This window comes from Excalfactoria chinensis, chromosome 20 (genome assembly GCF_039878825.1).
Source record: "Excalfactoria chinensis isolate bCotChi1 chromosome 20, bCotChi1.hap2, whole genome shotgun sequence".
Taxonomy (NCBI): Eukaryota; Metazoa; Chordata; class Aves; order Galliformes; family Phasianidae; genus Excalfactoria; species Excalfactoria chinensis.
Genome location: NC_092844.1, coordinates 2,230,393 through 2,242,558, shown reverse-complemented (window position 1 = coordinate 2,242,558; position 12,166 = coordinate 2,230,393). Strand labels below are relative to the sequence as shown.

Genomic DNA, 12,166 nt, shown 5'->3' with positions numbered 1-12,166 from the left:
CAATAGCTAAACACTAAGACCTAGCTCTCTGACAAATGCAATTTAAATGTGTTTCCTCTCCAACAGGCTGTAAATTCATGTTCAAGGAATGGTAACACACCTAATCTTCCCTTGTCAAGAAGAGCTTTCAGAGTCCAGCCTGGCAGCTAAGACAGCTTTCAGCTTGGACCTCATGCCAAATCAGGGGAGCAATATTTATACCCTTTAGCCCAGCTGTGCACCTAACAGATAATTATGTACCAGGCAGTTTACACGGAGGCCTGCTACTGCTGGGGCTAAAACCACTGCAGCTGTTTCTGTTGAGATGACAGGGTAAAAGTGTGAAATTCATAAACCTGGCAATGGTCAGCAACTGAACAAAGAGATGAAGGTTTGAAAGCACAAAAGCCAGACAGATTGAAGGGTCTGGGACAAGCTTTCTGCTACAATTTACTTCCTCCAAACATGCCCATACCTTCGTGATGAGGCTGCCAATATAGGGCAGAACGCCTCTGGCTGCCAGGTAGACTTTCCAGTGGGCAGGTTTGATGAGTTTCTGGTACAGTGCCAGGTACTCGGCAGCACATTCGCCAGCAATGCTCAGCTCATCCAGGTAGCTGGTAAAGAGAAGCACATGCTGACAACCAACACTCAGCAACAAGTCCCCCTCGCTCTCTGTCCTTCCTTACTAACAGCATTACCAGTATTCATTACTTACTGCTAAAGTGATACTTTGTCCCAAAAAGATGGTGACCAACTGTGCTAACAGTGTCACTTGTGCTAAGTTATGTCATGTTAGTTAGAAGAGAGTCTCCCCTGTTATCTTGCTGTCTAAGAGACCTGGAAAATTATGTCCACGCAGCTAAATACCATCTGCTTACCTCTGGAAAATACAGAATGCCAAGCAACAAAAAAAGTCTTCCTAAAACACTATCCACCAAGCTAATTAAGTTTAAGAACCCAGAACAAAACAACATGTCAATCAGAAATATACTATAGGCGGAGGTGATAAAAGAAGAAGGGAGTGATTCTCACGGGAATTAAAGAGAAAAATAATCCAGGAGCTGCCAAGTGTGGCATCATGGAAATACCTCGTAAGGAGATCAAGGACCTGTTGTTTGCGGCTGGGGATGGTAGCCAGAGCTTCCACAATGGTACACGCAGCCTGCCTTGCGGCTTGAGTGGCTGGAGTAAACAGCACCTAAAGCAAAAGCATTAACATAAGGTATCGTTTGATGTGCAGAGATAAACCAGGGACACCTCACTAGAAAGAGAGAGCACACACTGGGACAGTTTGGTGGCTTGATGGCAGCGTTCATTTGTTCTTCTGAAGACATCATTCTAAGAGAATGCCTACACGATGTTCTACATCAAAACATTTATACCATGCACTCATCCACACAGCATGGAACTTATGGCAAACTACCAACATTCCCTGGTGGTTAACTGTGTCCCATGGTGCTGACAGGCCAATACATCACACTGGAGCTTTCCCCCACGATTACCTGTCGAAGCCAATTGTTGTGTCCCAGCTTGAGATCCAGTGGACAAGTCCTCTTCCCACGGCGACTCATAAACTGCTTCCACTTCCAGACATATTTTTCTGACAAATAGAGTTGGTGAAGTTCTGCTTTGCTGGGAGGTTTCCCATTGGCATCGACACCTGCAATATTGAACACAGCTCAAGAGAAATGTTTATCTTCAGGCACAGTGCATTTTCCGCTCAGAAGCTGAGCAGTGCAGCTTAGAAAGGTCACTGCTGCCATCTCCACAGACGGCATGGTTAAGTGTGAAGATGGCATCAGATGGCAGGGATAGGAGCCAACATAACAGAAATACATGTGTGTTCTTTCACAGCTAAAAACACACAACTACCTCTGGCAGGGAGGCACTTTTTCCAAGCTTCATACGATGCTTTGGGGTCTCTCTTGAGCCACAGTTGAGCTTGTGCATGGATTTCATTGCTGTAAGGCTTCACAGTGGTGAGTGCATCTGCAGGCACATCCTAGCAGACAAAAGAAGCTCTGTGATTCCTGACAAAGCCACAAACTGCAGCTAAATCACAGTCACGGAGCAGCCAACCAATACTGCCTTCATCAGAATTATAGCTGTATTCAAAAATCTGAGTCAGATGTTCTTGATTCCACAAAACTGCTTGAAGCACCAAGAGCTTACCCCTATAAAGCAGACCCTAATCAGCTCATTTTCAGATACTCTGCTCCAATTCTAAGGCAATACCTTGTTTTTCTTGCTGGTTGGAGCAGGTGGTTTGATCAGCTTTTGAAGAATGCGCAGGCACATGAGGGTGATGTTTTCAACAACCACTGGAGTCTTAATGTTCACTGCCATCAGAAAGAGGCTGAGAGCTGAAAGAGAGACATGCTCATGTCACCACGATCTGCATGTGGGGACCCTTCCACAGCTCTGCACAGCACCTCAAAAGTGCTTGGAATAAAGTAAGACCTCATATCCTTAACCAAAGCTATCACATTCTCATGGAGCCAAGAATGGAAACATTCAGTTTTTTTTAGCAACTCCATATTCCTGTTTCTTAGCTACTCCTATTTCAAGATCCTGGAGACAAAGTGCATAGACCTGGGCATAGAGTTTAAAAGAAAGCTTTTACTTTTAGCTGTTTCAACTCACCACAGCGTAGTCGGAGCTCCCAGCAGCTGTCTTCCTTTGAGATGGAGTCTGTGAGCAGCAACATCTCATACTGGAGACTGCTAGCCTGTAAGAGAGATGTGCAAAAGCTTAAGAAGGTGACAGAGGAGTCCCTTTTGCCTTCTGATATTTAAAAATACAGCTTTAAAACACATCGATCCAAGTACATCTTAGTCCCATCCCTAATTGAGATGACAGGCAGTCTGCCTGAGAGAGCTGCAAACAACAGCTAAGGCCTGTAGAACAGCCCGAGGAAACTCAGGCATGTTACTATCATGTAATGTTGTACTTGACCTTAATTCCTATCAAGACACCTTATGTATTACAGACAGATTATGGTAACAGAGAAAATGCAATGACTGGAATACACCAGCAGCTGAAGGTGGTCAGAAATAAAACAAAGGAAGCACTGGAGTCACTCACCAAGTCTGGATTTGCCCAGTGTCCCTTCAGAGCTGCAGAAACCTTCCCGATGATTAAATCATTCATCTGCTGTGTGGCTTCTGGATTGTCCCTAATGCCAGAAGGAAAAAGAGAACGTTGCTATGCTGTGCTCCGACTAAGTACCAAAAGCTCCTGGGATTCAGCATAGCTGATGACAAAGGTACAGCAAGCAGTTACGGTTTGCTGATGTAAGATCTCTGCCCTGCACAGCTACACCTTCCCAATTCTGCTTTTACTAGGAGAGAGCTATGAGCACTGGATCCAACCATACCTGGTCAGAAGGCACATGAGCTGACGGACCTCCTCCCTCATGGTGGCTGCGCCCCGCCGCAAGTTGTAGTCAAACAGCTCTCGGATAAGGCCCTGGGACACGAGGATATGCCTGATGGCAGAGTTGGTTGCCAAAGCCCGAAGCAATGTTATGCAGTGTTCAGTGACAGCTGAGGCACAGCCGTAACACTTCGTTGACGACGTGTGGCCGCAGCCTAGAACAGACAAGGCACGGTACTGGCTGGCAGTGAATGTGGGTTGGACGGTGGTCCGTGAGGACTTTGTTGCTGCCTCTCTCTGTTGAAGGTCATACTCCAGGAGCTCTTTCCGAGAGGCAAATACTTTCTGGAAACACAAGAAAGGAGACATGAAAGTTGTGAAGCAGTACACAATCACTAAACCTACTTACAGATTACTTGCACTGTACACTTTATGGACATACATTATGTTTCATAAAACTCAAAATCTTTCATGTCACTTGCAGACCTGGGAAATTCATTAGAAATGTCAGCCTAAGTCCCAGTTATCTGCTCTGTTTTAAGGCTCATTGTCCACATTAGAAGCAGAAGGAAACACATGACCCAAATATAAATCAAAGCTCATCATACCTGGATGATTTTGGAAAGTTCATCAAATGAGTTCTTGCAGTCCCCACAGTACTCCTGGGCTAACTGCAGTATGTATCTGTTCACACTAGCTGAGGTAGAACTAATCCCTCCACTACTACCAGATTCATCCTGGAACAGAGAGGAAAATAAAAGGCATCAACGTATGGAAGCTACACACAAAAAATAACCACTACAGGACAGCATCTGAGACAATGGTCTTCAGCTGTCCTTGGCAATATAAAAGCCAGTGTCCCACCTGCCTCCTACAAGGGTTTTTTTGTGCAAAATCCATTTGTTCTTTGTTACCTGGGGCTTTTCAGGAGCTGCTTCATTCACTTTGCACAGAAGGTTTTCCAGCTGCGGTCGATGTCCCATCAGCTGGTGATACACTCTGTCAGCTTTGTCCAAGAGAGTGTTGATGTTTGTTACTGCCTAAGAATAAAAGAAGAAAGGAAACTCTTGGTTGACATTCAGACAGGATTTTTAATTCTACTGAGCTACACCTCCAAGTTTCCCCACGTCTTATGAAGTTCTCTGTGTTACTGAAAAGTGTGAGCTCTAGACTTTGTGACAGGCCACACTGACACTGCACGTACTGCAATGGGTTCCTCTTTCATTAGCAGGACTCCACAGATGGGATGCTAATGTGTACAGCACAACCCAAATTAACCTGTCTTGCACAGCAAGACAAAGAGATGCAGTGCTAGATAGCTAGTATGCATGCAAAGCACTGAATAAAGTCTTTGAAGAATGATCTACTTAGCAGATGAAGAGAGTAAATAAGGGATTGCATTCCATACTTCTCAAAATGCCAGAGACGAGAATGAGGATTTTGAGAGATCACCAGAATCAAAGAAAATGCATTCGTCAGTAAAAAGCATTGAAGGAGCACTGCTTTTCATGTTACTCCCAAGACAGATGTGCCTCTGGTGTCCCTACGCTGTCAACTTGGCCAAGAGATACAGCATTTTGTTAATAAATCTGCTATTAGCCCAACCTTCTTTCGATCCTCCTCGTTCTCTATGGGATCCACTGCACAGCAAGGCTTGGCATACAACATGAAGTCAAAGCGTGCGTATTTACAGAACCCACAGGCATTGCAAAGGAAGGGATCCTTCTCATCGTAATTAATGGACCTGGAAGGCAAGCCAGAAAGGTCAGAGAATGCAGCTGAGCTTATCAAGGTAACTGGGGGAATAAAGCAAGTAAGCTCTGAATGCATTCATTCATTAGGCAAAGGAGGATGGCCCCCAAAACATCTAACCCACCTTAAGGAAGCTGTTATGAGTAAAGCACATGTGGTATGTGACAATCAAAACCTAGGCACCAAAAAATCCACACAGAAGTAGTACATTCTGAGCAGAAAGTAGAAACAGGCATGAGTTTGTGCCTAACAATCCTGCTTCAACAACAACTCCCAGCAGAATGTCAGATGAGGACACTGTGACCTTTATGAGGACACAGATTAAAAGAAACAGTTTTGTAAGGTCTGGGCTCTGAATAGCTTTCACTCTCCACACAGTTGCAGTGGGACTAACTGCAGCATACTTAATATCCTCTGTTGCAGACTAGAGTAGCATTATGTGAACTGGTATATAGCTCCCGTATCGAAATACAGGGCATGGAAACCTTTCAGCAGACCAACAATCAAATGATCTGCTGAACACCTTGAATCCCCTGCAGATTTGAGAGCAATGTGAGACAACACGATGGGAGAAGAGACACCAAATGAGGCAACTAAACTCACAAAAGAGGAGGATTTGTGATACTGTAGTAAAAGCCTGAATAGCACACAGTAAATTACACCCTGAGCCCTGCTCTGAATGAGGAGAGCATAACAAAAGCTCTGAACAGACAGCACAGTCCATCCTGCACACCACACTGGGGGATCCTGGGGGGGGAGCCCCCCCACAATTGAACTCCAGCTCCTTCTTTAACCAAGCAAACCAAAAATAACCTCCTCCTGGGAATGTGCCGTCTTAAACTTCTGAGGGCTTGATTCAAAACTTCAGCATTCTTTCAGCATTGTCGTATCAGGTTTCCTTTGTTCGCCTGCATTAATGCTAAATCCCTCTGTAAGCCTGTTTTATACTTCCCGACTAATTTGATTGTTCGCTCCTATTAACCAGAATAGTGCATTTCAATAGCGGGGTATTCTGCTGAACATCCAACGTGAGCAGCAGCACGAGGGCTCCGTGGGGAGGAACTGGGATGACCTACCTGCACTTGTGGCACTGATACACGTTCTCACCACAGTTCCCACACACCCCAGGGTTGGCAGGGACGGATGCGCTGCATCGAGGGCACTGCAGGGTCTCTGTGGAAGCCTGGTAGTTCTCATAGAAATCTGCAAATTCAATCATCAGGTTGGAAGCCACGATGGGTAAAGGGAGATCAATCTTCACCTCTGTCTGGCCTGGGGTCAGCTGGACCTTTTTAGCTTTGTGCCATCGAGCTGGCCTAGGAAAGAAAAGAAGAGCGTATGGCTTTTCAATGGGGAAGTACCCTCCTGCCCACGCACAAAGAGGAGCCAAGCACAACTGCCTCGGCTCCAAATCTACTTTATATGGGATGAATGGAGAGCAGTTTTAGGATTCGCTTCCTTAGCTTCTGTACTGACATGATATGTAGCCAGAAATACATTTTAAGCCTTTATCCTCTTCATAGAGAGAGACTGTTTAGGATTAGAGAGCTGTTGATGCCTCATGGAAGAACTTTAATTCTACAGACATTTTCTAGGGATTTTCACCTCCATTTTGGGTGTTTTTTTTTTATTTTTATTAGTAAAGACATTTGCATGAAAACAGGATATTTATTTCTAAAGATCTCATCTACTCCCACTGCTTATTTTCAACCTGAAGTCAGAATCCTCTCTTTGTGACATCATAATCCCCTCCACAGCAGCCACTCGTGATGTCACAGAAGATTAAGACTTCAAATAAGCAATAAGCAGCAGGCACAGATTAATCCTTAAGCCAAAGAGATCTGATTCTGGTGAGAAGATCTCAAGAAGTGAGAAGGGAAAGCATATAAGCAGAACTGGCTCTAGACTGAGCAATGGACTGAGTGTTTTTTCCTGAGTACAGCAGCACTTGTGAGCTAGGCCATTCAACTTCTGCTTTTAGTTCTACTATATTATTTCACACAAGTAATGTTAACACTTTCAACATTCCTGGATGCGTTGTAAAGCCCAAATTAAAAGTCAAGAACCCCAGGAGGTGCTCTTGGCACTGTTTTCTAAACACAACACAGATTCAACCCATCCACCTCACCAGAAATCCTAATGTCAAACTCAGTGAAACACGTGGATGAACGTACTTGTTTTTCAGCTCCACTATGGCTTGCACTGTCCTGTTGTTGTAATAGAGGTTGATGGTTCGGACCATTTTGGTGCGTTTCAGGTCTCCTATCTTCACTGTCACTTTGCTGATGGTGTGGCTGCCAATCAGCTTCACCACTTGCTGGGTGGTTGTATATCGGGTGTCCACTTTAATGGAGGAAAGCTTAATATACTGAGAAGAGAAAAATGAGGACACATTGTCAATATGATCACATCCTCCCGAAATACAGAAAAACAGCTGCTGTAAATGTTGGGATCTCTGTAACTAATTGGAAAGGGTTTAAGAACAGCAATACTTACACAGAAGGGCACCTCTGGATTGTTGCAGACAAGGCAAGGATCACTCTCTAGGTAATAGCCATCAAATTCCACCAGCCCAGACAGCGTGCTGGAACAAAGAGGAAGCAAATAAAACAATTAACCACCAAGGCATGCCTAAAAACACCATTAACGACTCTGCAAATCTATACTCTCCAATCATTCCTACTATTTTCTAACCAAAAGGAAAGCAAAAAAGCTAAAGCCAAACTACTGCCAATAGCGCATATATTCATTTCTTTTCACATGGCAGAAAGGAGTTTGCTATTCTCACAAGGCCAGCTGCAGCAAGCATGTAATCTCAGTGGGGGTCCTTTCTTCATCCCAGTTTCATTACAAGAACTGGGTATTGCTCTGTGGATTGCAGCTCATCTGCTAAAAAGCTCCTTCAGCGGAATGGATCAAAGGCAAAAGTTACTCACTTGTAAATGTTGGAGTTCGGGTGGTTGGTAAGAATGTGGTTTTGAGTTCGGAGGATCTCCACAGCCTTCTGGGAGTATTCCTTCAGCTGAAATACAATTAAGGAAATATTGTCTGCTCAGCACTTTTTGTTTTTTTAATGCTGCAAAGACTTCTCATCACATACCACACTTGGTCCCCCAGACGATGTGTGTGCTGCACCCACAGGTATCTGTGTGGTTAAGTCATTACCCAGGAATGTAACAGATCCTAAAGTTAGACCATAACCACAACAACAGTGCTGTTTGTCACAGCCAATGACTAGAATGCTTGCCAAGATTCATAGGGCATTTCCAAGCTCTTTACAAACACACAGGCAATTATCAGTGCATCTAAACTTGCTGTTCTCTATTTGTGGCCCCTTAAGAAATTCCACCACTGCCTTTATTCAGAAGTCACAGTTAAGAGATGAAATATCATATCTGTAAATTGGAGCTAGCATTAGAGCCAGCAGTACTTTCCTCATAGACTTCCCAAGGAACAGTTTGCAACCCACAACACAACCACAAGAAAAATCCCCACTCTCCATTTCAAGGAATCCAGCCGCACCATAAATGAACACTGAGAAAACTCCTAACAGTTGGACCTGAGATGCTGATCTGCCTTTTCTGAGTGACACTGTACCTTCTTCTCAGTCTGCTGTGTTTTCAGAGAGAAGTATCCCAGGAGATCAACAAACTGGGCAGCCTTTCTCCCATAGGCTGGGAGTTCTGGCCAGATTGACCACATGAGATCCAACAGTAATTCTTGCTGAGACTTGTTGGAGTTCCTGTTGGACAGATTAGAGATCAATTAGGCTTGTCAAGACAGCTATAATGACAAGACAGCTATACACAGAGGAAGGAAAATACATTTACAGTTTAAAAAGAGGTTGCAACTACTTCTTATCTTGCTATACACAAGAGCTCACAGAGTCAAATGTCAACTCTTCTCATCACCAACAGCGTTCCAGCATTCTTCAAAATGGAAGAGCTCACTAGTAACAACAGACTCCTGAGGGAGTTCAGCACCCTGAAGTCTGCCTTCACACACACAGCTGCCATCTTTTTATCTGCACCAGCTTGTGTCTGCCTCGGGAATTCACTCTCCCACAAACACCAGATTCTAAAGGCAGAAATCAGATGTTTCTTGCAGATGGTAACTCATGTTGATCACTTACTGTGTAAGTCACAAGTTACACCTCTGGCCCCAACTGCAGAATAACATGAGCAACACAAGGAGATACCATCATTGCAAGCCTCAGCAGCTTTTAGGGCAGAGACAGCTACTTCATCTTTCCAGAACTGAGCTGGGACTGATTCAAAGGAACCAGCTCAGAGAGGCTCCCTCCCAGCTCACCTGTATATGTGGAGTGCGAGGCAGTGTGCCTGCCATCTGACAGAGGATGAGTTGGATTCCAGCAAGAAGCAACGTAGGAACTGAATGAGGGTTTCCTTATCAGCAAACTTGTTCAGCTGGTTCACCAGAGCTGTACACAGCTGGTCTTCCTGACTGCCTGAACTCTCACCTAGGGGACACCACGTAGAGAGAAACAGTTAATAAAGCAGATGATTTGAGTATTTCACAGGCAGTCCAGCCTCCTGTTTTATAGACCATACAGAATGGGGATAAATGACAGTGGTTAAGGCAACATGTATAATATAATTCTCTTTTATGATAAATATAATTCAACACTCCTGACTATTACAGGAGAAAACTCCTGCAACGCTTGCCAGTAAGGACATGAGAAATGTGCTACACATCCTGATAAAAAGAAAAGGAACAATAATAGGGCAGTGAATAGAGTCACAAAGAACCGTCTGTCAGAGAAAGCCAAAACAGCTCCCTGAAGAAAAGCCAAGAGAGAATTTATGCCCATGACTTTTATAGGAAAGCTTAATTACTTTCCCAAGACTTTGGACATCCATTAAGAAGCAGCCCTGGCTCCAACGTAGTTTACAAGTCAGACAGAGGAAACAAGTCTGAACATAACCACTGAGGAGCAGAGCTAACTGGGTGTGCATCAACAGTATTTGTTTTAATTCCCATGAGGATTTTAGCCTCCTACATCCCAAGACAAGCAACTTAGATAGAAGCTATTCAGTCACTGGTATAAGCAACTTCTTTTAGACAACTCAAAGCCCACTCAAATTAATAAATACTCACAATGGGTTTGGGATATGCCCAGTATCCAATTTCAGCCCCAACTCTCACAGCACAGTACTCCATCTTTGAACCTACTATTATATACAGTGAAACTGCTCTTCCCTCCTAGATGTTGCTACAGGTTTCAACCACCCACGCCAAGATTCATGCCCCCTTCACAACAGTGGTATTTAACACAATTAGAAGCAAGCAGTGTTCTTTAAATAGAGGTACATAGAGCTGAGAGGAGCAGCCTTCATCCCTAAAAGAACCACAGAAGAGGGCACAGCTGCAGCTCACCCTCTCGCTCCTTCTCCTTATCTTCCTTCTTGCTCTTTTTGGTGGATGATTTGCTTTGTGTGGCTGGCTGCCCAGAGCCTGATGCTGCGGGAGCAGAGGTGGAAGAAGTGCTTGATGATCCAGAGGATGAAGCCACAGACAGCACTTTGCTGCCACACAGAGCACAAGAGAGCAGCTGCAGGAGAACTGGTGACACTCCTTCATCTACCAAGAAGCTGACTTGAAGGAGGAAATAGAGAACCGCTGCAGAGAAAGGAAGACAATTTTGATTGCCTGAATTCAAACTAAATGCACCCAAACCAAACCCGACAAAAACTACCTTCCAACACAACAAGGAGCAACCTGCATGCTGGCAGAACCCTACACTATGGAAGTAAAATACTTGGGTACGCTAAGGTCAAGCATCGCGCCCTAATTTACACGCAGCAGCACAATGCAGATGTCCTAATTCATGTTCTACTAAGTTATCCATTACAGCATACTGTGTTCTTAAGCTAGGGAACAGCAGCAATTAAAGCACTGTGATAATCAGTATTGGAAACTGTTCAGTCCAATTCAGACTCTCAGCTCCGTTCCCCCTTTTTTTGTCTGCTGAGCTTCCCCATCTGAGAAGCCTTCATTCAAAACAAGACATGCAATGCAAACCCTCTGCTCCCCTGAACACCCTCAGAGAAAGAACTCACAGTCATCTTTAATGCAGAATTTCTGCCAGTTCACTGTTCGCTGCGTCGCAATCTCTGCGCAAGCCTTTAAGTGTTCCATCTGAGAGGCACAAAGGGACAGCATTAAACACCATGTCACTATTTCTAGGACTGACAGCTTACAGAAGTGCAGCATAGGCTTTCTCCAAGTACAGGTGCACACTTTTCCTTACCAAGCTGATCAATGTATCATACTGCAGAGCAGAGCCCGAACTTGCTGTGACCACACTGGCACGAAGGAAAATGCCTTGCTCTTCCAGGAGCTTTTTGATTCCACGAACATGGGAGTCTAAAGTGTGGAGGTCTCGGAGCTGACGGTATTTATCCTTGGATCCACAGATAAAGAGCAAAAGCTTGCGGACTTGGCGGCGCACGAACGGAGTCTGTTGGATCATCAGGTACTAAAGAAAGAAAAGCCCATAGCATCAGCACTGTGAACTCACCAGTAGGAACTTGCACCAACAGAAATAAGGCTTTCGTACAAAAAGGACAAGATACTGGAGATGAATTAACAGGAAGTCACCCATAAAAGCAAGTAAAAGGCAGAAGACACTGCATGGCAATACTGCAGCATCCTGAGTCGAGTGATTGGGAGATTGCTTCTGAGAACCATTCTGTAACCTCAGATAAAAAGCTGGTCAGGCTTCATAAAGAAATCCCTTCTACAAACTTGTGTAAGATAACTTGTTATGTAGGGAGTTATTCAACCAGATGAAGGAACTGAAAATACATACTCCAGAAATCCTACTGTTTTAAGGACTAAGTGCCAACAGCAAAGCATGATGTTACATTGCACCATCAGTGAGGTTTTAGATTAAAGCTTTCTGCAGGTAAATACTAAGGTACAGAGACTGAAAGACACCTCATTTTTCACATATGCTTTCTTATAGTTATTCAACAGGAATAACACAAAGCCAACCAGACGTGGATCAGATTGGCCCTACAGAAGTCCTCATCTC

General features: G+C 44.3%; 1 protein-coding gene across 1 annotated transcript in view; it reads right to left on the bottom strand.

Annotated features, from left to right (window-relative positions):
• The window catches only part of UBR4 (ubiquitin protein ligase E3 component n-recognin 4), a 66,362-nt gene that overhangs the window by 16,966 nt on the left and 37,230 nt on the right, over positions 1-12,166 (bottom strand). Inside the window, exons 66-85 of the mRNA XM_072354584.1 lie at positions 11,381-11,608; positions 11,190-11,268; positions 10,507-10,749; positions 9,421-9,589; positions 8,707-8,851; positions 8,046-8,131; positions 7,606-7,693; positions 7,284-7,477; positions 6,186-6,425; positions 4,963-5,101; positions 4,272-4,397; positions 3,966-4,094; positions 3,359-3,702; positions 3,067-3,157; positions 2,626-2,710; positions 2,218-2,345; positions 1,855-1,984; positions 1,485-1,642; positions 1,071-1,180; positions 455-596 (exon numbers count right to left, since the gene is read on the bottom strand). Of these exons, the coding sequence (XP_072210685.1) occupies positions 455-596; positions 1,071-1,180; positions 1,485-1,642; positions 1,855-1,984; positions 2,218-2,345; positions 2,626-2,710; positions 3,067-3,157; positions 3,359-3,702; positions 3,966-4,094; positions 4,272-4,397; positions 4,963-5,101; positions 6,186-6,425; positions 7,284-7,477; positions 7,606-7,693; positions 8,046-8,131; positions 8,707-8,851; positions 9,421-9,589; positions 10,507-10,749; positions 11,190-11,268; positions 11,381-11,608 (3,054 nt within the window). The remainder of the gene's footprint in view (positions 1-454; positions 597-1,070; positions 1,181-1,484; positions 1,643-1,854; positions 1,985-2,217; positions 2,346-2,625; positions 2,711-3,066; positions 3,158-3,358; positions 3,703-3,965; positions 4,095-4,271; positions 4,398-4,962; positions 5,102-6,185; positions 6,426-7,283; positions 7,478-7,605; positions 7,694-8,045; positions 8,132-8,706; positions 8,852-9,420; positions 9,590-10,506; positions 10,750-11,189; positions 11,269-11,380; positions 11,609-12,166) is intronic.